The sequence below is a fragment of the Nycticebus coucang genome, chromosome 18, assembly GCF_027406575.1.
Source record: "Nycticebus coucang isolate mNycCou1 chromosome 18, mNycCou1.pri, whole genome shotgun sequence".
Lineage (NCBI taxonomy): Eukaryota > Metazoa > Chordata > Mammalia > Primates > Lorisidae > Nycticebus > Nycticebus coucang.
This window is the reverse complement of record NC_069797.1, coordinates 11,459,283-11,484,635: the sequence shown is the minus strand read 5'-3', so window position 1 is coordinate 11,484,635 and position 25,353 is coordinate 11,459,283. Positions and strand designations below refer to the sequence as shown.

At 55.6% G+C, this 25,353-nt stretch overlaps 2 protein-coding genes across 3 annotated transcripts in view; one reads left to right on the top strand and one right to left on the bottom strand.

Annotated features, from left to right (window-relative positions):
• SLC5A10 (solute carrier family 5 member 10) overlaps positions 1-25,353 on the top strand; it is a 68,086-nt gene that overhangs the window by 2,909 nt on the left and 39,824 nt on the right. For both annotated transcript variants that reach the window (XM_053568605.1, XM_053568604.1), the window contains exons 2-9: positions 3,555-3,626; positions 4,022-4,126; positions 4,477-4,536; positions 5,236-5,340; positions 12,556-12,661; positions 12,922-13,002; positions 14,379-14,584; positions 19,282-19,417. In XM_053568605.1, the coding sequence (XP_053424580.1) occupies positions 3,555-3,626; positions 4,022-4,126; positions 4,477-4,536; positions 5,236-5,340; positions 12,556-12,661; positions 12,922-13,002; positions 14,379-14,584; positions 19,282-19,417 (871 nt within the window). The remainder of the gene's footprint in view (positions 1-3,554; positions 3,627-4,021; positions 4,127-4,476; positions 4,537-5,235; positions 5,341-12,555; positions 12,662-12,921; positions 13,003-14,378; positions 14,585-19,281; positions 19,418-25,353) is intronic.
• Positions 14,591-25,353, bottom strand: part of FAM83G (family with sequence similarity 83 member G) — a 31,899-nt gene continuing 21,136 nt past the window's right edge. The window contains exons 4-6 of the mRNA XM_053568582.1: positions 21,808-21,932; positions 19,938-21,207; positions 14,591-15,114 (exon numbers count right to left, since the gene is read on the bottom strand). Of these exons, the coding sequence (XP_053424557.1) occupies positions 14,725-15,114; positions 19,938-21,207; positions 21,808-21,932 (1,785 nt within the window). The 3' untranslated portion in view covers positions 14,591-14,724. The remainder of the gene's footprint in view (positions 15,115-19,937; positions 21,208-21,807; positions 21,933-25,353) is intronic.

Below are 25,353 nucleotides of genomic sequence, written 5' to 3'. Positions count from 1 at the left end.
TGTACCCACCTAAGTCAGCAACTATCCCTAAACCAGGCACAATAGCAACAGAAATTGATGGGCTGTGGCCTAGGTGTCTTGGGGTCCCTAACAGGAAACTGTATTGGGACCACCCAGGCCAATTGCTGGGAAATATGATGCCCCTTTAGGAAGAGAAAGAGATAAAAAAAAGGCAAGTGGCACTGCCCACTGTGGCCATGAGAGAGGACATGTGTTAGGGAGGAGCACAGGCTATGAGAAATGCTGCACATCTGGATACAGCCATCCCAGTGAAGACCGGGAGTCATTCAATACAGCCAGCTCACAGCACGAATAGAAGGCAGGAGCTGGGGGTGGAGAGAAATGGGCAGGAGCCACATCAAAAGCTTTGAAGCCAAGCGGAGTGATGCACATCTAGGCCCAGGTACTCTGGAGCCAAGGGGAGAGGATGGCTTCAGCCAGGACAACATAGTGAGACCCCTGTCTCAAAGAATAAAAGTAAGTAAATCAATCAGCTTTGAGCAGGGGACCCAACAAGGCTCCGTCATTGTGAGTACAGGTAGGGCAATAAAAATCAGCAAGGATGAGACCTGCATGTTGGTTGATATTTTGTGATCTAGCCTTGCATATGTTCTGGAAAAGAAATGCAAAATAGGGCGTCGCCTGTGGCTCAGTGAGTGGGGCGCCGGCCCCATATGCCGAGGGTGGCGGGTTCAAACCCAGCCCCGGCCAAACTGCAACAAAAAAAATAGCCGGGTGTTGTGGCGGGCGCCTGTAGTCCCAGCTACTCCGGAGACTGAGGCAAGAGAATCGGGTAAGGCCAGGAGTTGGAGGTTGCTGTGAGCCGTGTGATGCCACGGCACTCTACCCGAGGGCGGTACAGTGACACTCTGTCTCTACCAAAAAAAAAAAAAAAAGAAATGCAAAATGTATGTCTAAATACACCTCCTGTGCTCTTCTTTTCAAATTGCTCCTGTTCTGATTTCATATCTTCTCCATTTCTCCCATCCAGAGAGTGAGGGCTTATGAAGTCCCCATACCCACTGGCCCTTACTAAGCACTGCCCGCACCAGTCGCCCAGGCTGGCTGCACATACTATACTAACTCGTTATCACTCACGGAAACCCTCTGAGGATGAACTTCTTGGCCCACATTGCAAATGAGGAAACCTAGGCGCCTCATAACTTGCCCAAGGTCGCGTTGCCCGATTTCACTCCCAGGCATTCTGATTGTAGATTTGTTATTCCACATACACAGAGAATAAAATTCTCTATTCACCCTCAAACAAAACACATTCAGGAACACTCTTATGCTTCCTTAAGTGTATCAGAAATATAAATATCAAGGCCAAAGGGCTCTCAGTTTCCTTGATACAAAGTCCTCATAAAGGAGGGCAGGTGAGGTGGGAGGATCCTTTGAGCTTGGGAATTTGAGATGAGCCTGAGCAAGAGTGAGAGATTCTGTCTCTACCAGAAAAAAAAAAAAAAAGAAAGAAAGAAAAGAAAACAAAATTAGCAGGCATTGTGGCGGGCACCTGTTATCTCAACCACTCCAGAAACTGAGGCAGGAGGATTGCTTGAACCTAGGAGTTTGAGCTGTGAGCTAGGATGGAGTCATGGGACTCAAAAAAAAAAGGGCAGTGCCCGTGGCTCAAAGGAGTGGGGCGCAGGCCCCATATACCGGAGGTGGTGGATTCAAACCCAGCCTCGGCCAAAAACTGCAAAAAAAAAAAAAAGAAGGAACAATAAAGGGAATCTCATAGGCTTAGCTGATCCCTGTGTCCAAGCTTGAACTTGACATTCCGGGCTTATGGAAATGTCCACAGGAGAGGAAGCAGCCTATTTGTCTGTGTCCTGTGGTCCCCTAGGCCAACAGATCCCCTCAGGGGCATCCAAGGACCCCCCTCTCCCGCAGCCCTGCCTTAGCTCTTGCCAGGCAGGAGTTTGGGTGATGCCTCAAGTAAGCTGCAAATGAGTAAAGACTGCAGGGCTAACTAGGGGGCCCACAGGCCGGGGTGGCTGGCCAGGGACAGGGAACTGACCACCTCCGTTTCTTTTGTTTGTTTTGTTTTGTTTTGAAAAAAAAAAAAATTTTTTTTTTGAGACAGAGTCTCACTTATTAACCCTCGATGGAGTGCTGTGGTGTCACAGCTCACAGCAACCTCCAAATCCTTGGGCTTCGGTGAGTCTCTTGCCTCAGCCTTCCTGAGTAGCTGGGATTACAGGCGCCTGCCACGACACCCGGCTACTTTTTTGTTGCAATTTGGCCAGGGCTGGGTTTGAACCCGCCACCCTCTATATGGGGCCGGTGCCTTACCCACTGAGCCACAGGTGCCGCCCTCCATTTCTTTTTTTAACCAAGGTAAAATTCACATAATGTAAAGTTCACCATTTCATGGCATATAGTAAATGCACAGTGTTCCACAACCATCACCTGTAGCTAGCTCCAAAACATTTTTATCATCCCAAGCGGAAACCCTGTCCCCACCAGCAGTCACTCCCCATTCCTGCCTCCCCACACTCTGGAAACCACGTGTCTGCTGCCAGTCTCTCTGGATTTGCCCCTTCTGGCCATTTCATATCAATGGAATCATACGACATGTGGCTTTTTGTGTCTTGCTTCTTTCACTCAGTGTGATTTTGTTTGTTTGTTTGTTTGTTTGTCTGAGACAGAGTCTCACTATGACGCCCTTAGTAGGGTGTTGTGGCCTCACAGCTCACAGCAACCTCAAACTCTTGGGCTTAAGTGATTCTCTTGCCTCAGCGTCCCAAGTAGCTGGGGCTACAAGCGCCTGCCACAATGCCCGGCTATTTTTTGTTGCAGTTGTCATTGTTGTTTAAGCTGCCCCAGCCGGGTTCAAACCCACCAGCCTTGTTGCATGTGGCCAGTGCCATAACTACTGTGCTACGGGCACTGAGCCCAGTGTGATGTTTTTTATTATTTTTCTTTTTTCTGAGACAGAGTCTCACTTTGTTGCCCCCTGGTAGAATGCCGTGGTGTCATAGCTCACAGCAACCTCAAAATTTTGAGCTCAACTGATTCTCTTATCTCAGCCTCCCAAGTAGCTGAGACTATAGGCACCTGGCACAGTGCTGGCTATTTTTAGAGATGGGGTCTCACTCTTGCTCAGGCTAGTCTCGAACCTGTGATCTCAGGCAATCCACCTGCCCCAGCCTCCCAGAGTGCTAAGATTACAAGTGTGAGCCACATTCAGCATTATGTTTTGAAGCTGCCTCAAATATGTAGCAGGTGTCGGAAGCTCATCCCTTTTTGATGACTGAACGGCACTCCCTTGTATGGCTAGACTGCATTCTGTTCATCCATCCGTTCACAGACATTTAAGTTGTTCCACTTTGGCCATTCTGATACTACTGTTATGAGCATTCCTGTCCTGTGTGGACATACATTTTCTGTATTCCTTTGGGCTATAACCAGGGAGAGGAATAGCTGGGTCCCATGGTGATTCTATGCCTAACCTTTCAGGGCGTCACCACACTGTGTCCACAATGTCAGCCCCGCCCTACGTTCCCTCCAGTGATTCAAAAGCTCCAAGTCCCACCCTCTCTGTTTCTCAGTCCTCTTGTCAGGCCAGCAGGAACACCGTGAGCGGCTACTTCCTGGCAGGCCGGGACATGACATGGTGGCCGGTGAGTGTGCCTGACTTCTGACACTTCGTCCTTCATCTGTGGGGCCAGTATGAGGTCAGATCAGCCAACACCTGCATTCTTAGGGGCATTTTTTGTGTCTTCCTTACCTGAGGTCAACACCCACACTGGCTCAATGGGGTAGACCTGAGGCCAGGAGGACATCCCTGAGCTTCCAGCTTAGGACCAGACTGCTGGAAACTGAAAAGCAGGGGCTTCAGGGTCTGAAACTTACGAATGCTCCTTAGCAGAGTACCCACACCCCGGGTGTCTCATCTTTGAAGTCAGGGTAGGGGCCCCACTTAGGTTCATGAGAATGAAGGTTTTGTCGGGCGCAGGGTAGGGCTGTAGCTGATGTGGGGGCCTGTAGCTGATGCATCTCCCCTTCTCTCCTCCAGATCGGAGCTTCCCTTTTTGCCAGCAGCGAGGGCTCTGGCCTCTTCATCGGCTTGGCGGGCTCAGGCGCAGCTGGAGGCCTGGCCGTTGCAGGCTTCGAGTGGAATGTGAGCTCCAGAGGATAGGCAGCCTGCAGGAGCCTGGGCAGAGGGCGTGGGCACCTTGGCCTGGTGGGGGCAGCTCCTATGACTATTGTCAGCCCATGTCCCAGCAGGCTCCATGCAGGGCTATTCCTGGGCAAGTCTGGCCTTCAAATGCCATGGCACTGGCAGGGAGTTGATGGCCCAGGTCCACTGGGCCATTTGTCTGCTGAGGCCCAGAGCAGGGAAGGGGCAAGTCAGGCGAGGTGGGGGAAGCTGTACGTCCAGACTGCTCAGCTCAGCCACATCCTGCTGTGTCCCCAAAGCAGGGCTTACGGGAGCTGTCCCCTGGTTCTCACCTGCCTCTGTCCCTGCAGGCCACATATGTGCTGTTGGCGCTGGCGTGGATCTTTGTCCCGATCTACATCTCTTCAGAGGTGAGTCTGCTCCAGGGACCTCTAGCCAGGGCTGGGTCTTGGTCCAAGTAGTTGGTGGTGATGGCTAGGATCCCTGAGGCCTCACTTCACAAGGTAGTTAACTCTCAGGGCTGAGTTTGCTATTAATATTAGTCCAACAAGTGCCCCTGCCAACCCATTAGGCCAGCTCCCCTTGGACTTCAGCCTGGTGCCTTGCTGTCTGGCTTCCACTATCCTATATGCTGTAGGCTTGATGCTTCACCCACTCACGCACACAAGCCGCACACCTGGGCCACACACCTGGCCTGCACACCTGAGATGCACCATTGTTAATTCTGTCTACTCCTGAATCCAGTTGATTCCACTTCCTGGACCCCCTCAGCCTGTCCCCTGCCCTGCCCCTCACAGCCACTGCACCAGTTCAGTCTCATCAAAGCTCATCTGGATTTATTAAAACAGTCTCTAAACTTGCCCTGTGTCCAGCCATGGCCCCTCTTATCCCTCCTCATTTCAGCCCTGAAGGGCTATCTCTGCATGCCACTGCCCAGCCTAAAACCCTCAGCCTGGAACTCAAGGCGTAAGTAGTCATTGGCCTAGGCCTTGTCCCCAGGGACTCACAGCTGCTTTATGTACTGGGGGAGAGACAGTGATTGAGATGGCCCGTGCCCTAAATGTGGGGCGCCATCTCAGGGAGGGCTGAGTGCTGCCTGTGCCCCTCAGATTGTCACTTTGCCTGAGTACATTCAGAAGCGCTATGGAGGCCAGCGGATTCGCATGTACCTGTCTGTCCTGTCCCTGCTGCTGTCTGTCTTCACTAAGATATCGGTAAGCTGCCCCCACAGCTCCCAGACCTCAGAGCCTGCCTTGTTTAATAGGTGGGGAAACGGAGGCCCAGTAAGGGACAGGGGTAGCAAACGCAACCCAGTGCTTCCCCTCAGGTCCTAGACGGGTGCTAGGGTCACCCTCAGGTAGGAGGATCAGGGCTGGGGCGCACCGAGATGAACCAGGACTTCCCACTAGGGGGCACCAAAGCCCTGCAGTCTCAGCTAGTCCCATCACTGGCTCTGCCAGGCTCTTCTGTCTCCCAGAGGGGCTTGGCCCAGGGCCCCTAGGATATCAGGAGCCAAAAGCACACCTCCAATGCCAGTGTCAGCAGGAGCTTAGGGCTGGGCTCGTTCGAGTCCCTGACTTTACAAGTAGGGGAAACTGAGACCCAGGAAGGGAAAAGAACTCGTCCCAAGCCTCTTGGTACCTCGTCGCAACACTAGGCCTTCTGACTCTCACTCCAGGTCTCTGGAGGCATCTGCCCTTGTTCAGTCAGCTCCAGGCTTCTGAAGGGTATGTGAGCCTTGGGGCTGCCTGATTCTGGCTCAGGGAACCTAGACAAATCCCTGGGCCTCCTTGGACCTCAATTTCTTCACTTTGGGGGTTGGGGCAGGCAGGCCAGTTTCTAAGGTCTGGTGTGGTGTCTATGGGCCATGTCCTGTGGGGCTTGGTTTCTCCTCAGTGATGACACCCCTGGTCCCTCTTTGTTCAGCTCTGGGACTAGGGAAACCAAGGTGTGACATTGATTTAGTGGAAGGAATGGAGGCTGTAGAGGTCAAGGCCTCACTGGCAGCCAAGAGCTGTGGGCAGGGCCACCTGGGAATGGGGCCCTGTGAGGGTCCACCTAGAGCCCCCTACAGAGGCACCACCCAGCATCTGACATGCTCCCTGCCCTTCTGGGGCATCCCCACTGCAGCCCTGGCCCAACCTCCACGTACACAGTGCCCATGGGTGACTCCAGGGGGCACCCCAGAGTGCCTTGTCATTCATGTGGGTGGGTTTCCATGTGAGGTTAATAGCAACCCCTGCCTGGCCATCTCTGCTAGACACTCTCAGAGTATCTTAAGAGGTTTTCTTCCTTTGGAGATCCCTTTAGGGTCTAGAAGTACGTGGCCTTGGGCTGTCCTTGAGGACAAGTCCAGAATATTCTGCTCACATTTTCCCTCCCTGCCCTACATTTCCTGAGCACCCACCACCACCACCACCAGCAACCTCCCTGGAAACCAAGGATACAGAAACAAGTTAAGATTAGGACAAGCACAGACCTTGGCTGGGGTGGTGTTTGAAGTGGGCTGTACTAGACACAGGGACGTTAATGCAGGTGAAACGCGCACCTTTGTCCTAGGAGGCAGGGCCCTAGGCCATACCCTACCAGCTGGCTGCCCTCCACCTGTGAGCTCCTGCAGAAGGCCCTCATGGCCTGGGCCCCCAAGAGAGCACACTATGGGGACCAGGCAGCCTCACTCCTGATACCATCTTTAGCTACCACAGAAGCCAGGCTGAGGGGGAACATGTGGGTCATAGGGTGCAGCTAGGGCTGGTCTGCTGGGCTCTACACAGCTTGGAGCCCCAAGTTCCCTACATGCACAAAGGAACCTCACTCTATCGCCAGTTAGTGGAAACTGTCATCCACTCCAGGGCATGTCCCAGGCTGAAGGAGGTAGGGGCTGCGTGGTGCTCCAGCTGTCCCTCACCTGAGCCCCCACCCTGTCCCAACAGGTCACCTTCCTCTGTGGGGCAGCAGAGAGGCTGCACACTGACATTTACTGTGTAATTTCCTCACAAATCGTCCCCTGTGTCCTCCACCTTGTCCATTTGCATAGAGGCCACAGGTCTCAGGGGCTAGGACCAGAAACTCCTCCCTCCTTTGCCACACTCCTTGGGTCAGACCCATGTGCCCTATCCCCTGCTCCTGGAGTGATCCCTTTGGGAGCCCCTCACTGGGCCTCCTGCCCTTGGCTTATTCGGAGGAAACCAGAAGGCACCTGCATTTCTCCCAAACCAGGAGAAAGCCTCACTCTAGCCCTGCCTGGCCCTGCCCAGGGGCCTTGCGTCATCCCACGGTCCCAGTGGAACGCTGCTGCCCTTTTGCTATCCCCACGTGCCCCGGCCCAGCCAGCTTCTGAGCTCCTGGACCCACCACGCTCTTTCCACCCCATCACCCTCCAGGGGCTGCTGTCCACTCCCTCTTTCCCACTTTTCATTTCTGCCCCATGTTTGGGTCACTTATGGTACTAAAAGTGGACCAGGGAGGGCGTAGGCTCCGGAGCCCACAAGCCAAACCCACTCATGTACCCCAACGTCTGTCTGGGGACCCAGCAGCTGAGCTGATGAGTCAGGACAGAGACCATGTGGCCTGCAAAGCCGAAAATATTTACAATCTGGCCATTCACAGAAAAAAATGAGTGGACCGGGCAGCACCTGCGGCTCAAAGGAGTAGGGCACCAGCCCCATATACCGGAGGTGGAGGGTTCAAACCCAGCCCCAGCCAGAAACTGAAAAAAATAAAAATAAAATAAAATAAAATAAATGAGTGGACCCCAGGCATAGATTCCCCCACTTGGTCCTGTGAGGGATGTGTCACAGGGCAGGAAGAGGGGGAAGACAAACAGCATGTGTCTGAGTCCATTGGCAGCAGGTGCTAAGTGTATAAGAAGGGGGAAAACAGGTAAAGGGACTGAGGGGGGGGTGTCCCAGGGAGACTTGACAGTCTTGAGAGACTTTGCAGGACATCCAGGTTAGGGGGTTCCAGGCAGAGGCCATGGCAGGTGTAACAGCCCCAAGGCAGGACTGTGCCTGGCACTCAGGGAGTGCAAAGAGGCCAGCATGGCTGCCGCAGCACACGAAGGAGGAGAGGCAGAGGTGAGGTCAGGGAGGTGGAGGGTCACCACACCATGGAGGACCTTCACTCCTAGTAGTGTGGGGTACCAGGCCTCACTCCTTTATTTTCCAGAGGTTAAGTGGCTGGCCCAGAGTGCCATAGTGATGGATCTGGGCTACAGGTCCCCCCACAGTTCAGGTTGGTGATTCTCCGGACCCCACCATTGCAGGTTCCTCTGTAGGCCAGTGCCCCTGCCTGAGGGGTAACAGTGGGCAGCCTTATGTCTCTGGAGACAGGCTGGATGTGCAGATGAATCCAGTGTTCCTGGGCTCAGCCCTGGAAGGGCAGGACTGCTGGGTGGGCCTATACACTTCAGACAGCGCCATTGCTGGGCGCCCCAGTCCCTAAACAACCAACCTGGCAACTGGCGTTCCTCCCCTCATCCCAGCAGACCCAGCACTGGCTCTGACACCCAGCCCTGATGTGGATGAGTGTCTCCCCATTTTACAGTTTGGCAAACTGAATCACCCCATCACAAGGTGAAGTTCAAAGGGCCACATCCTGGCTGCTTTGGGGCAGCAGTGCCATGGTTGGGACCTTGGACTGGTGGAAGAGGCCTGGATTCGAAACAGTGGTCTCTGCCTGATTTGCCATGACCTTGGCCAGGTGACAGCTACTCTGTAAGCCTCAACTGTCTCATCTGTAATCTGGGGGAGCTGGACAAGATGTTTTCTCACTTTTTTTTTATTTATTTTTTTATTTTTTATTTATTTATTTTTTTTGTAGAGACAGAGTTTCACTTTATTGCCCTCAGTAGAGTGCCGTGGCATCACACAGCTCACAGCAACCTCCAACTCCTGGGCTTAGGCAATTCTCCTGCCTCAGCCTCCCGAGTAGCTGGGACTACAGGCGCCCACCACAACGCCCGGCTATGTTTTCTCACTTTTATTGGGGTCTTCCGGCAGCCATTCAGGAGGTCCCATCCAAGCCACCCTCTCTAAGCATGCTTCAAGTGTGACACACGAACTCTCCTGTGGTAGTGTCAGCAGGAGGAAACCGAGGAAGTACCCTGTGCCCATGGCTCACTCTCCCTCCTCTCATCTCTGTCCACCCAGTCCACTCCCCAGAGGTTCCAGACAGCACTGACCACACCCGCCCTACTCAAAGTCCTCAGTGCCCTTTGGCCACTTCAGCCTCTCATAATCAGAGCTCCCTGGTCTCATCTCTCGTGGAAGGCCAGAGTTGGAATGTGGCAGTCCCAAAGCTAACGTGGTATAGGAGCCCATCTGGTGAGAATGCCTCAGTCCCCACCACTCCCTATCGCCTTACCCTCAGCCTTTCTTCACACTTCTCCCCCACTGGTTCTGGAAGTGTCTGACACGGTGACCCGTAAAGCCTAGGTTCCTGGCCTAGCCACCTCCAGACACACTCCACGCCTCCCCACCTCTGAACTTGGCGTTTGCTCCCACCCCCCCGATTGTCCCTATCTCCATTAAAGCCAGACTCAAACACCACCCCCAGCCAGCCCTGTCAACATCCTCTTCGGAGGTCCATGTTTATTCACTCGAATTATCAATCTGCCTCTTGTTGTAGTGTGAGTACCTCGGTGGGTCGGGCTATGTTTATTTATTTATTTATTTTCTGTAGAGATAAGAGTCTCACTTTATGGCCCTCGGTAGAGTGCCGTGGCATCACACAGCTCACAGCAACCTCCAACTCCTGGGCTTAGCCAATTCTCTTGCCTCAGCCTCCCAAGTAGCTGGGACTACAGATGCCAGCACAACGCCCAGCTATTTTTTTGTTGCAGTTCGGCCGGGGCCGGGTTTGAACCCGCCATCCTTGGTATATGGGGCTGGTGCCCTACTCACTGAGCCACAGGCGCCGCCCTGGGCCAGGTATTAAGTCATTTCTATATCCTTGGCTTCCAGAGAGGTCATTGGTGGGGTGGTGCTCAGGAAACGTGGGAGAGAGAGGAAGAGTGTGGGCAGGAAATTCTGAACTCATCCTCAAGGACAGCCCAGGTGTCCCCTCCGCTGTGGAGTGGGGACTGCGAGCACTGCCTGAGACTGCAAATAGAGCACATGAGCACCCAAGTCAGCAGGTGTCTTGGAGGACAGGCTGGGTCCTGAAGGGCAGCAGGGTTTCTGGGTACAGAGGAGAGGAAGGCTCGTGGGGGTCCTGCAAGGGTAAAGACAGTGGTGGATGAGTGTGGGACCACATCACAGGGGCCTGCAGCACCTCTGGACAGCAGCCTGAGCAAGGCAGCAGCAGGTTTCTGAGCTGGGGGTGACTAGTGGGTCTGGCTTTGCTGGGTGGTAGCCTGGAGTGAGGTCCTAGCATACCTTATGCCCTTGAGAGTGGCCCTCCCTTGGGGGATGCAGTTCCCTGGTGCAGACCTTTTGCCTCCATGGGCAAGTTCCCTTGCTCCTTGGCCTGGGCCTCCTGTCTGAACCTTCAGGAAGGTGGGTTATACTCTGCAGCTGCTCCTAGCCAGGAGGGAGAGGGGCCCAGAGGAGAGTTGGTCATCTCAGCGATTCCCAGACCTTCCCAAGAGTCTTGCCTGGAAGGGAGTGGTGGACGGAAAGCCTGGTAGGCAGGAACAACTGTGTTCCTTCTCCATCTGTGCCCATATCACAGATAAGGGCCACTGAGACTCAGGAGGTGAAGGGACCTGCTCAAAGCCGCATGGCCAGGACATGGCAGATTAAGGACACAGACTCAGGGTCGTGCAGCTTCTACCATAGGGAAGAGAGCCTGGGCTGTAGAAGGAGGGTCAGATAGGGACTCCCTGGCAGGTGGGATGCCATGGCAGGTCCAGGGAAGACAGCAGGAATAGTCCCACACACACACCTTTGCCTGAGCTGCTCGTGCACCTGGGAGACCCCTCATCACTCTCAGGGGGCTCCTGCCATGAAAGGGGGGCTTTATCCATCCCCAAGGAACAGAGGGCTCTGGGATACTCTGAGATGGGTGGGGTCTAGAAGATGGGAGGCAGAGACTGGGAAGACCTGGAGGCAGCAGCGTGCTGGGTGGGGAATGAGGGGTCTGTCTTGAGCAGTCTGAGCCTGAAGGCTGGGCACAGACCGGGCTCTGTCCTACAGGAGGGCACCTGGGGGTCCAGGGAGGAGTCCTGAGCAGCAGCTACTACAGGCTTTCTAGAAGCCTCCTGTCCCCCCACCCCCGGCCTGTCCTCTCCTGGCAATTCCAACTCTGCTATCTACCAGGGTCTGACTTTGGGGAAGTCCCGTCCCCTCCCGGCACTCAGTTTCTCCCCATTTGATGGGGAGGGAATGTGAAGAATCCTTCCTGCTCTGCTATTCAGCACCTCTGGGCTTCTCTGTTGCAGCTGGAGGGAGACACCACCTCCCCACCTCCCCATGAGCCACCACCTCGTGCAGGCACACACATACAAACAGCTGCAGCCAGGGGCCAGAGTGAGGGGGTCAGTGTTCTCCTGAGAGTACCCGGTTAGTGTTTCCAAATTGGTGGGTCTCTCCAAGAGAGAGTTAGGGAAGCACCTGCAGGGAGGGGTGTAGACCTTGGAGTCAGAGCCCATAGTCTGGGCCGTGTCCCTGTGGCTGGGGCTGGCAGGTGGGGTTGCTGGAGCCTGGCTGCAGGCAGGGCGGGTCTGCTCCAAGTTAGACCAGGCACTAGGGAAGCTCGAAGGGGCCCATGTGTCCCCCCTACCAGCTAGCAGGCTCTGTGACCCACAGCTGGGCCCCAGAGGCTATGTTTCAGGTTATGTCCCCTCTATAGAGCCTACACAGAATGAATGGAAGATTTGGAGACCTGGGGATGGAGCCTGTTACCCAGATTGGGTCCTATAGGTAGAGACCTACCCTCCCTCTGGGATCATGAGCTCTAAGTCCCCAAATGAGGGCTGCTGCCCCACATGTGGCCCCTCGTTCTGGGACGGCAGGGCTGTGTCTAGTCCAGCCCTGGGCCCAACCTGGCCCTGAGACATGCACCAGTCTGAGCCACCAGTAAGGGGATCTTGTGGGGGGGGGGCAGTAAGAAAGACTGGCTCTCTGCCCCCTCAATCTGCCTGGTAGGCACAGTACCCGAGGCCCACCAGTCTCCATGGATATCCCCATGAACTCCTCCCAGAAGACTCCTCATCAGAGTGCCCCTGGGAACCAGGGGACAGGGTCCTCCTGGGCAGGGGCCTGATTCAGTAACACGCTGCTCTCGGTGGGCAGTGGCCAATTTGATAGTTTATTGGCAACAGTAACATCCTCTGTACATCTGGGTTGTCCACAGCCAGTTCTTCCTCCACCCTCACAACAGCCCGCCATGGTCCAGGCAGGTGAGGGGCACTGAGGCCCAGAGAGACCCTTGGAGCCCTGGCTCTAGCAGTGACCCAGATGCCCACACAAGACTCCCTTCCTCCACAGCTGGACCTGTACGCCGGGGCTCTCTTTGTGCACATCTGTCTGGGCTGGAACTTCTACCTCTCCACCACCCTCACACTGGTCATCACAGCCCTGTACACCATTGCAGGTACGGTCTGCAGCAGGGAGGGCAGCCAGGGGTGGGCACAGGAGGCAGAGTGCCACCTACACCTACAGACTGGGGAATAGCCTGCCAAGAGGCCAGATGGAGTCAGCGGAGCCTAGAGACTGACTGTTTCTCAGCTCACTGTCTGTAAACGGCAGGGCTGTGCACATGGGACAGCCACCTTGGGGAGCTCTGGAAGCTCCTTCCTGCATCTGTCCTCCCCATGCCAGGCCCCTCTCCAGCGAGCTTGTTTCCACTCTCAGGGGGCCTAGCTGCTGTGATCTACACGGATGCCCTGCAGACACTCATCATGGTGGTGGGGGCTGTCATTCTGACAGTCAAAGGTGAGGACTGAAGGTTCTGAGCTGTGTCCAGAGCTGTTGCTGTAGCTTCCCTGGGGACTGGCCCTACCTACACCCAGCAGGGCTCATGCTGAGGGGGCAGTTGGGAGGTCAGACCATTAGGATCAGCCCCTGCTGGCCTCCCCTGGATGGTGGGGGCTGCCACAGCTGTCACCAGCTCTAGGTCAGCTCTGGGTGTGGCAAGGCCCCAGAAACTGGGCTCAGGAAACATTCGGCTGGTTGTGCCCAGCCTGGCTCAGCACCTGACCATGACATGGAGCTGCAGGCAGATTTGTAGAGCTGCCTGGTATCTGCTCCAATTGTTTAACATCATTTACAAAATCCAAGAGGTGATGCCGCCTCCTACTGGACAAAGGTGGGGTGGGGGTGGGGAGAAGAGAGCTCAGATGAACCATATTAGTCTGGAACATACAGGAAGCTTGTGGGGCTGCTACGTAAGTAGTGAGCTCCTTGTCACTGGAAGTATCAAGCAGAGCCAGGAGGACTCCATGGACAGTGAATGAAGACCTTTAACAACTCCTCCTTTCAGACTCAGACTGAAAGGCCGTGTAGTGTTTGTTTGCTCTGAGCCCCATACAGACCCTGGCCTAGGAAGGCCAGGGGCTGGGGAATGGGACCTGGGGCAGGAACAGGACTTCTCCCACCTCTCTAGGATTTTCCCTCTGAGACCAGGGGTGGTGCGTTGCTGGAGCCCACTGCATGAGAGAGATCCAGGCAACCAGGTCCAGTCTGGATGGGAGGGGAGAGACCACAGACACAGCAAAAGCCATGAATGGGCCAGGGCTTGGCCACACGGGGCCCTGACCCCGAGGTAGACTGGGAACAGTGAGAGGCAAACATGGCCTGGACGTAAGACAGAGCCCTGGCCTGACCCCACCTGAGGGGCTGTGTGTCCCTGCTGGAGCCCCTGCCCCTCCCTGAACCTCTGCGACTCCTGGGGATGGGGTTGTGGTCATCCTTAGCTCTGCCTTTGGGTGCCCCAGGTCAAGACTTTAACACTTCAGACGCCTCAGGAAGGTCCTTAAACCTGAGAAAAAAACACTTTTGCTTGCTGGAGGCCAACAGGCATCCAAAGGCCAGCAGCAACCCTGTCTGGGCACCAGGGTACTGGGTGTCCACGTGCAAAATGCTCTTTTAATAGTATTATTTTAAATACAAATAAAATAGTTATTCAGATTCACCCTTCTTTTTTTTTAAACCCTCTACCCTCCACACCTTTCCTAATACTGGAAAGATGAGGTGAGAAAGACTCAAGTCTGACATGTCAGGAAGTTACTTGTGAGTTGAGAGCAGTGGGAGCCCAGGGACTCAGGTTCCCCAACCACCAAACTATGTTTGTCCCACCCCAATCCCTCCAGCTTTCAACCAGATCGGTGGTTATGGGCAGCTGGAGGCAGCCTATGCCCGGGCCATCCCCTCCAGGACCATCGCCAACACCACCTGCCACCTGCCAAGGGCAGACGCCATGCATATGTTCCGAAACCCCCACACAGGGGACCTGCCATGGACCGGGATGACTTTTGGCCTGACCATCATGGCCACCTGGTACTGGTGCACTGACCAGGTGAGTGCCAACATCACCTGCCCACCGCCTTCCTGGCATCCTGGGATGTGACAGGTGCAGGTGACTCATCTGCTTCCCACACTGTGAGTCTGGGCTGAGCAGAGGCCTCGGAGGGTGTGGCACCAGGCTGAGATAGGCTGCTAGGGGTCCTTGCGGTCCTGAGGGGCCTGAGCCCTCCGTTTACAATCAGATGAGGTCCATTGGCTGCCGCCTGTCCTGGCTTTTAGGTGCTTCGATTGAGACAGTTTGGAGTATGGGATTCCCAAGGGACTGGGATGCTCCTCGGTGGCCGGGCCATCAGCCAGGGGATGGGCATTTCGGGCCAGCTTTGAACTTGTAGGACCTGACAGCACACGGGGTACTGGGCCACCCTTGGCCTGCCAGTGGTGGGGGCCCGCCGAAGCTGGGCCTGCTTTCCTGGTAGAGCTCTGGGCGCCATTACCAGCAGGACGGAACTGGAGGGCTCCCGGGAAGCCATCTTTACTCCTGGTCCCAGAGGCAGGGACCCTACAGTGGTGGAACTGCTGGCCCTAGGAGAGAGAAAGCAGAGTGAGGACCCAAGACTGGGGCATTGCACAACTCACCTGGCTCCACCACAAATCACCAGATGATTTGACCATTCTATGCCTCAGTTTCCTCATGTCACACAGGAGTAATCCTGCACCTTGTAGCTGTGATGAGTTCCTGCAGCTCTTCTTCACCACCCCAGACCCAGCCTCCTCTACCTGTAAATGGTGCTGTGCATGGTTAGAAAAAGACCTGGGGTTGTCAGAGGCAGAGCTGGAACTTCTGCTGAGTGTGGGGGGTGACTCAGATCCTGCCCCCACCGTCAGCCCTCCAAGGTGACCTCAGACAAGCACTTGCCCTCTCTAGGCAGAAGCAGACAGTGTCCTGAGGCCCTGAGCAGTCTGAGCAGCATGCAGGAGGGAGGTTCTCAGCTTCCCTGTGAAACTGCAGTCTCGGTGGGCACAGGCCCCCGATGTCTGCGCCTCCATGCCTCCCAGGGGCCTCTCCACGGGAAGAGGCAGCTAGGCCAGCAGGCCATGGCCAGCCACTGTGGGATGAGTGATGACAGGGTTCCCACAAGCCTCTTGCACATGGCCTCCCCTGAGAGTAGTCCCAGCTAGCCCATTCACATGCTAGAACACAGGCCCAGAGACAGAACCAGGTTCAAACCCATAGAGAAGAGATGTGTCTGGGCTCTGACGCAGCTCTTCCTCTCCTGAGCAGCAGGAGCTCAGCAGGAGTCTGATCGAAGACTCTCCCTGGGTTCCAACAGAGGGAAGTGATCCAGGCTGGGAGGTGTCAGAAGCCCAGGGAACCTGGGCCTCAGTTTCTTCATCTGTAACGTGGCACTTGAGTGAGCTCCTCCCACTCTGGCAAATATGCCCTAGAGATTCCCATATCAGCTGGCCTCATGTGTGGGCTTTTCAAGGAATGTGTGAGCTCTCAGCAGGTGTCTGCCCAGCTCCTATGCGGGGCTGAGATGGGCGAGGGGCTGGCGGGCCACTTCCCCCCTCCTCCCCACATGGCAGGGCCTGGCACAGCATGAGCACTCTGGGTAGAACACCATGCAGGAGATTTTCCCACGAAGGCCAAACAAGTCAGTATGTGTCTTGGCCTTGGGTTCAGAGCTGGACAGTCCCCACTACACAGATAAGGAGCCCAAAGCCCAGGGAGGGTCACACAGGGAGGTGAACAAGGGACACTGCTGACCCCATGGGGTCCAGAGCACCAGCGGCACTCAGGCCCACAGCCTGGATACTGCCCACCTCCTGGTCCTCCCTCCAGTTGGGTCTGCCTGGGCCTTGGTCCAGATGCCCCAATAACCCTGACAGTGGTCCTGCTCAAGGCTGCCCAGTCTTTGTGGCCCTCACTAGGGCCTGGGGACTTGCCGGGCTCCTAGGGTCTGACTCCACTCAGCTCCATGGCCAGCGTAGCCCTCAAAGATGCCCCTGGGCTAGTCTGAAGGAAGGGAGCAGTTCTGTGTGCCCAGACCACATGGGCTTCCTGTCTCCTTGTTTATACTTTTCACTGTCTTCTGGCATATCCACAGTGACCAGGTGGTACTTCTGTAGTCAGAAACAAACAAGGCCACTAATAAATAAAGGACAGAGGGCCACACAGGCAGAGCCCTGGCCTGGGCTCCCATCTGAGCTCTGCCACTGCCCTCCCCAGCCTCAGTGCCCTGTCTACATGGAAGGCCACCTGGAGTCCTGCCAGCTCCTGTCATCTGCTGATGCTGGAGCTTGAGACAGGGTGTCTTCGTTTTTATTTTTTTATGAGACAAAGTTTCACTCTGTTGCCCTGGGTGGAGTCAAAGCTCAAAGCAACCTCAAACTCGTGGGCTCAAGTGATCCTCCTGCCTCAGATTCGTGAATAGTTTGAACTACAGGCACCCACCACAACACCTGGCTAGTTTTTCTATTTTTAGAGATGGGGGTCTCGCTCTTGCTCAGGCTACTCTCAAACTCGTGAGCTGAAGCAATCCACCTGCCTCAGTCTCCCAGTGCTAGGATTATAGGCGTGAGCCACTGCACTGGCTGCGTCTTCCTTTCTAGTCATCAGCAACAGCCTCAGTCATAACAGTGACCACAACTTTTTGTGGTCAGCCATGGCCTCTGATGGTCACACCCTAAATCTTGCTGAGGAAGGGAGCTCATTGCTGAAGGCCCTTGACAAGCCAGGCACAGGCTTGGCCAGCTACACTGGTGGCCTCACTCAGTCCTTGCAGCACCCTGGGGGTAGTGGTACAACCTATTTGTAGTTGAGAAGCCAATGGTTCAGGATGAGAAATGATCCAGTTGCAGGGCAGGTGCTGGCCTCCCAGGCAGGGGGCCAGGCCAACACTGAGAGGTACTGGGGGCATAGTGGCCTGCTGACATGGAGGGGAAGGGAGGGACCCTGCCCTGCTGGGTGAGGGGCTGACAGACCTCGGGGCTCACGGAGACTCTAAACCTCAACTTCTCCACCCACCAGGAGCACAGAAGGAAGCGTGGACACAGAACCCCCGTCCACGGCAGAATACACAGTGTAGGTTTTAGGGGAGTGCTTCTCTCCCATGAGAACCAAAGCAAGCCTTCTGCAATCACAGGACAATTGAGGGGAAGGGTCTAGACCAGGGGTGTCCAATCTTTTTTTTTTCTCTGCCACACACTGGAAGAATAATACCAAGAGTTGTCTTGGACCACACATTAAAGCAGTGGTTCTCAACCTTCCTAATGCCGTGGCCCTTTAATACAGTTCCTCTGGGTCGTAACCCACAGGTTGAGAACTGCTGCATTAAAGAGACAAACACTAATGCTGATTAGCAAAAAAAAAAAAAAAAAGGTCTGCACAAAGTTTTTTTTGATATCTGACACCACAGATAAGCAAAAAAAGTCCTCACAAAATCAGCAGGTGGTTCATTAGCCACAGGATGGACACCCCTGGTCTAGACAGAACCAGAGGAAACTAAAGACCAAACAAGGACAGGACTTGTCCCAGTTATAGCAAGCTGGCAGAGATGCAGGGAGGACATTGGCTTGCCCTGCCCTTCCTAGGCTGTGGCCCATGTGTTCTTTGCCTCTGTAATTAAAGTTTCAGTGATAGCCAAGCCTTGGGGTGAAGGCTGGGAGCTGTCCATTACACTAGCATGCTTGGAAAAGATGCTAAAAATCACAGACAATGCCTACTTCTCAGTTGCAGGAGGTGATTTCAACTGTGGGACAGCAAAAGAAAAATATTTACGGGGTGGCACCTGTGGTTCAGTGGGTAGGGCGCCAGCCCCATATACCGAGAGTGGCAGGTTCGAACCTAGCCCCAGTCAAACTGCAACAAAAAAATAGCCGGGCATTCTGGCAGGCACCTGTAGTCCCATCTACTCGGGAGGCTGAGGCCAGAGAATCGCTTAAGCCCAGGAGCTGGAGGTAGTTTTGAGCTGTGATGCCACAGCACTCTACCAAGGGTGATAAAATGAGACTCTGTCTTAAAAAAAAAGAAAAGAATAGTATTTCCATTTCAGAACCCTGTGATGAACATACTGAAGGCTACAGGAGTGTGCACTATAAAGGGGGCCCTGCAGCCTGTGACTTACATCTCCATAAAGCTTTTTATAGAGTTACATTTTTTTTCTTAAGTAGAATCAGAGTTGGGAGGAAGCTCAGACATTATCAGTGTAAATTACCACTACCTACTCCTCCTATTTTGCAGATCTGGAAATTGAGGCCAGTTAGGATTTGCCTAAGGCTCTCAGAAGAGCTGGTACCCTTTGGCAACAGCCAGCCTCTGTCTGATGATCTGCGAGTTTCCCCAAACCCCAGCTCCGAAACCCCTAATATCCACCAGCCACACAAACACAGCTCCTGACACCATGAATGTGCTAGCCACTCTCCTGAGGGTCCAGGAGATGAGGGTGGGAGTATGGTGGCCCTGGTGACATCCCACCTAGGTCTGCTCCAGCTCTGACAGCTGCCAGGGCAGGATCCAAACTTCCCTACAGACAGAAGGGAACATGTATCCTTGGCCCTTGATGCCAAGGGCCACTGGGGACAGTGTTCCCGGTAGGATGCCATCAGGTACTGCGGCCCCGAGTGTGGCTGTTGGGGGCTAATGACACAGTGCTGTGTCTCACACTACTCCCTGAGGTCCACAAGGGACTAATCCTGACACAGGTGTTCCCTAAGGCTGGAACTCACTCACCTCTCACCCCACCCTAGGTCATCGTGCAGCGGTCACTGTCTGCCCGGGACCTGAACCACGCCAGGGCGGGCTCCATCCTTGCCAGCTACCTCAAGATGCTCCCCATGGGCGTGATCATCATGCCAGGCATGATCAGCCGGGTGCTGTTCCCAGGTAGGGTGGGTGCTTTGTGCTGCAAAAGTCAGCAGGAGGAGAGGCCAGGGGGGCAAGCAAGCTGTTTCCCAGAGTGCAGGGCAAGTGCAGAGGAGAGTGGTCCCCAGGGCCACAGTCTAAGGCACTGACCCACAGGGGCTGGCACAAGGTCCAGACCAGTAACCGCTAACTGCTATGTGACCTCAAAGCTGTAAAGAAGTATCTCTGTGCCCTGCCATTTCCTTGTCTGTGAACTAGCCTCCTGGCAGGTGACATCAAGACCCTGTAACGATAGGTATTTGAGACCTTTGGGGGGAAATGTGCCTTTCCTTAGGTTGCCTACTGGCAACTCTGGGACCAGGAATCTCCAGCGTTGGCAATGGTCTGCCACATGGCCTGAAACTGATGAACAGGCCACCCTGCCTGTTCATCAGTTTCCCCATCTGTAAAAAGAAAGCCACCAGAGCCAGGGATGTGGGAGCCCTGAAGATGGCAGCTCCTGGCTGTCAGTGTGGGGAGGACTTACAGGGCCCCAACCCACCTGTGCCTCCTTGTCCAAGGGGCGCTGGGCCTGCATCTTCCTTGGCACATCTACCTCTTCTCTTCCCCGACGCTGGGCCCACAAGGAGCCACCCAGAGGTCCACCAAAGGTCCCTCGGGTGATGTGGGGGGCACTCAGCTGTCGGCGGGGGTGCTGGGCTGGCCCATTGGCCACCTGCTCTGAGTGGCGCCTCCGGAGAGGGGCTGAATGCTCCCTCACTTCGAAGTAGTCCTCTGACACGGGAGAGGAGGCTGCTGAGGGCTGCTGCCAGGGGCCAGGACCATGGCTGGAGCTGCCCGAGAGGCTGTCCTGGTCGCTGAGGGTCACATAGTCATCGTCGTCTTCCTCCTCTTCCCCGTCCACCCCATTTGGGATCCCGGAACCCAGGCCATCGGGGTCATCCTGGGTCACTGACAGCTGCTGCTGGAGTGGGGGGTGGCCTGGGCCAGCCATCTTGGGCAGCCCATGGGCTGTCCCATTCTGGGGTGCCTCCTCTGATGGGGTTCCCAGGGCCCAGCCATCACTGCTGTCATCCTGGGCCAGCAGGTCTGCCACAGGGACTGTCCGTGGCTTGGGCACAGGGGTCAGTGGCTCAGAGTTCCTCTGGGGGAGGCCGTTCTGGGCTGGGACATTGTCCTGGAAGGCACTGGGTCCTGATGGAGAGTGGGGCTCAGGGTGGGCGCTGTGGTCCTGGCTCTGCCTCCACAGCTGGTGCTGGGCGCTGGCCTGGGACGTGTCTCGAATCTTGATGCGGTTCATCTGACTGGGCTGGGGATTCCAGATGTTGGGGTCAATGATATTGATGTAGCCCAGGATGTCACTGCCCGGCTCAGGGTCAGGCTCCACCCATGTGGGCAGATACTCAAACATGTCAGCCCTCTCCAGGTGGAGCAGCCCAGGGTGGATGGGTGGTGGCTCAGGGAGGTCCCCTAACCCCTCGGCCAGCGCCGCACCCCGCAGCCCTGGGGGCCTTTTGGCCTCCTGCTTGTCAGAAGAGGTCTTGGCAATCTCCTCAGCACTCTTGGCCTTGACCAGCGCATACTTGGGGTTGACAAGCTTTTTGGCTGTGGTACCCGTGGGCACCAAGGGGACCACAGAGGGCAGCACAATAGGCTCAGGCTCTGGTTCCTTCTCCATGGGGATGTCCTTGAGGCTGACGCCATGTGACATGAGGTACAGCTCCTGGAACTGCCGGTCAAACACCTCCACCACCTGGCCGGACAGCACTGAGATCACGTTGCGGTCTGTCCTCGCAGCTGACCACGTAAAGCTGCAAAGTAGAGGGAGGGGGAGGGGTACTGGTCAGGACACAGGTCAGGCCTGAAGGACCCGCAACCTGACTTGGACCCAGCTAGTGTGCCTCAGGCAGTGGCTGCAGGATCTGGGACCAGAAAGCAGTGGGGCTGAGGGCAGGGCATAGTGCAGAGGCAGGCCCTTGCTCGGAGCCCACTCCCAGCTCTGCACAGCGGCCCAGTGCTGCCCTGGACACTGCAGGTTGTGTAGCACATGGTGCCTGGAGCCGTCATCACTGACTGTGGGCGGCCCTCACCCTCTGCCCCATGTAGGGGTGCCTGCAGAGCCATCCTCGGGACAGCTTTCAGAATGATCACCTTGTGGGCTTACAAAGGCACAGCCAGGCCTGGCCCACACCCCACCTCCAGGCTGGAACAACAGAGTCTTCGGACAAACGGCTTCCTTTGCCTGTCTTCAGAGACAGAAGAACGGGCGTTCCCCAGCCCCACGAACACCTCCTCAGCAGTTTTGAGACCAATGAACCGGAATAACCAGGGTGTCATAAGTCAGGATTAAGGGCAGAAACCAACTGGGAACTAGAGGCGCCTCTCCTCCCAGCCCCCAGAAAGCCAGTCACCTGTAAGAGCCACACATGGCCCGGTCTCCATCCACAAACATGAACTTCTGGGCCAGGGCACCCTTGAACTTGGTTGCTGACCGTGTGAAGAACTCGGTTCCCCCGCTGCTCCGTACTCTGAGATTCTATTTTGGGGAGTGGGAGACAAAATTACATGACCACAGCACTGACCACCAACTGGCCGGGGCTCAGGAAGTGCTTCAGAGGATTAGGGTAGGAAGGAAGAGAGTGAAGGCCTGGAAAGAGGAGATAGCATGTGAGGGACTGAAGGGCCTGGGGTAAGGAGGGATGTGAAGCCCCAGAGAAGCAAAGGACTGGTGACAAAGGGTGTAGGGCAAGATGGTCTTGGCCTTGGCCCCAAAGCTATCTAAAGAACAGTTCCGAGCAAGATAAGACTTTTGTGCCCAGGCCATTAGGAAATGCCTGGGTGGTGGCTGAGGCTCTGGCAGGGTCCTTAATGGGAGAGTGATGGGCATATGCTTTAGAAATGTCCCATGGGCTCAGAACCCATAGCTCAGTTTTTAGGGCACCAGCCACATACACCAGGGTTGGCAGGTTCTAACCCAGCCTGGGCCTGCTAACCAACAATGACAACTACAACAAAAAAATACCTGGGCATTGTGGCAGGCACCTGTAGTCCCAGCTACTTGGGAGGCTGAGGCAAGAGAATTGCTTAAGCCCAAGAGTTTGAGGTTGCTGTGAGCTGTGATACCACAGCACTCTACCAAGGGCAACATAGTAAGACTGTGTCCCCCCCCCAAAAAAAATAGAAATGTCCCATGGATGAGGCTAGGGAGCTATAAGGCTGGGGAATGGGGTCAGGAAGGGAAGAAGGGCAACTGTTCTTAGGAGTCTGGGCCCTACACTCTGACAAGTGTGTGGCCTTGCTGGATGCATGGCTGGCCTGGCTTTTCTCATGTTCTTCTTATCCCTGCCCAGCTCTGCTCTCTGAGGACTCACAGAAAACTCTCCTCTGTCCCCATGGCCAGGACACTGCCGGGCACCAGGACAGGTTCAGTAAATGGTCAGATTCAATTCCTCACCAAGCTTGCACTGTCTGGCCCAGGAGCAAGCAGGAAGCCTCTGGAGATCATGGCAACAGGACCTATGACCCAGAGGGAGGACAGGGCTCTCCCAGGATGGAAGAGCACAGCAGGGCCCCAGTGGAGGCTCTGGAGCTGCCCAGGGCTTAGCGTTGCAGCCTGGGGGCCTGGGCCCACCCGAAGAGGAGGGTTGTGCTGGGGAGAGGGGCACACAGGAGGGACCATGCTGGGCATGGCAGACCCCAGGAAGGACAGGCAAGCCTGGCTGAGATCCAGCTGCTGAGGGACAGCGGAGGGCACCCCAAAGTATTAAAAGAACCTCAGGTGGGAAGGAGACCTGGGGCTCATCTGGCCCCAGTGTTGTCGGCACTGTGTTAGAAATGCAGGCTCCTGGGTCTCTCAGGGTCTGACTCAGGCCTGTGGTCAAGCAGAGATTTTCAGTTTTAACATAAGCTCCAGGGATTTTGACACCTGCTGGGGGCAGGAACTCCCTCAATAGCATTCTCACAGGCTGTGTGCATGCTCCTGTGATGGGAGTCTCACTCGTTCTGTGCCAGCTTTGGGTTCTCAGCTGTGATGTGTCGTCAGACTGAGCTGTGACTTATCTGAGTTCCCCTCACCCACTCACTGGGCCCAGTTTTCAACTGCCTACTTATTCACTTGTTCATCAACCCCTGCCCAAGTCCCCAGCTGTCACACAGACACGACTGTGACCAGGATCCCACCTTGGAGGAGAGAGGGAAGCAGATGAGTAAACAAAAAGAACTGGGAATGCCCCAACCACAGAGAAACAGCCCCAGGTGCAGGGGCTGGCCGGGAGGCTCCCTGGAAAGGATAGTGTGGGTCAGCGTGGGAGGAGTGTGAACATTCCAGTCAAGAGACACAAAGGCCTGGCACACGAAAGCACCTAGGGTGGGCAATGGAGCCTGCAGAACGAGCCGGCTGGGCATGGCTTCAGGGATAGTAGGAGACAGAAGGGAGCTGAGGGAAGGCTTAGAGCAGCGGGAGGGATCTCAGATCTGCCTCTCGGAATGGTTCTCCCAGCACCCTAGGGGGACATGTGAGATGAGGGGAGGTAGGAGGCAGCGAACAGGAAGAGGCTGCTATGGGAGAAGGGGCCTCCCGCCATCCACTCCAGCTCCTGCCTGGCCATCCTTTCTGTCTCAGACCTCTATGGCTGGGGTGCACTAGGAGAGCACCCGAAGAGGCCGGCAGGTGTGCCCTGGGTGACTGCTCACACGGCACCCACTGTGGGGTGAACAGCTAGCTGCCTTGTCGTGGGTGCCAGTCCAGGAGGCAGATGAGCCTCTGCTCTCGGGCTGTTCTCTGTGGGCTGCTTGTCTGCACACAGCTGGCACAGAAAGAAGCTGGCCATGGCCCAGGACAGTTAGTGCTGTGACTTTGTGCCCAACACACAGCATGCTTAGGATGAGTCGGAAAGAGCTCCTGGAAGGGGCACGAGCCTTCCCTGTCACCTGAGCCAGCCCACAGCCAGGCTCCTTGGCCTCCACAAGTTCCTGACTAGACCACAGGCCCCTCCTCAGGGGCCTCAACACTCTTCTCACCAAGGTCTGTCTCCATCCACCCCAAGCCTTATCCTGATGAAGGGCTCAGAAAGTCACCACTCACACCTTAAGACTGACTCAGCCTCCTGGGCTCTGCCACTGGCTTGATGTGCGACCCTAGGCTAGTCTCTGGACCATTCTGGGCCTTAGTCTCCCTGTCTGCACACTGGGGAACCCTTAGGACCATTACAGCCTGGGGCTTGGGAGCAGGTGGGCGCTTATGGCAGAGCCCTGCCCTCTGTATCTGCTCCCCGACTTGTTCCTGGGTGGGCCCCACCCTACGGGGCCTGACCAGGGTGAGGTAATGTCTCAGGAGCCCGGCCTCACGTGAGCAGAGGCGGAGGAGCCCACAAAGTCACAATGTCTCTGAGCTTCTGGTGCTCCTCCAGTAGAAGTCAGGCAGATGAGGTGAAGTGACACCCATGATGGCCCAAGTGGAGTGCCTTGGGCAAGTCCCTGGACCCTTTAGGCCCCTAGTTTCCTCATATGTAAAAGAAAGGGTATCAAGGGCTTCATCTGTTCTCAGGGGCACTTCTGCCCCACGTGTGTAGGTAGGGCCATGGGCACCAGGACAAGGGCAAATTGCAGCACTGGGGCCCAAACCCCAGACCTCCTGTGAGTAAGGACACATGACTCAACTCTGTACTAAGCCCGCTGGCACCCAAGCTGAGTCAGTGGAGGGCAGAGGGGACTGAGGAACCCCTGGAGCAGGGTGGGTCTAGGCATTCTTGAGCTCCAAACATGGTTCCAGCCCTGCTGCCAAATGGATGCCAATTAGACCTTTCTGTGTCTCAGTTTTCTTATCTGTAAAATGGGCCTATCCACCTTGGGCTACAGGGCTGTTCTGAGGACTAATGAAGCCACGTGCAGGGAGGGCCCACTCAGGATAGGAACCTGGTCTTCAGTGGCATCCCATGAGCTCAGGTGGCACAGCAGAC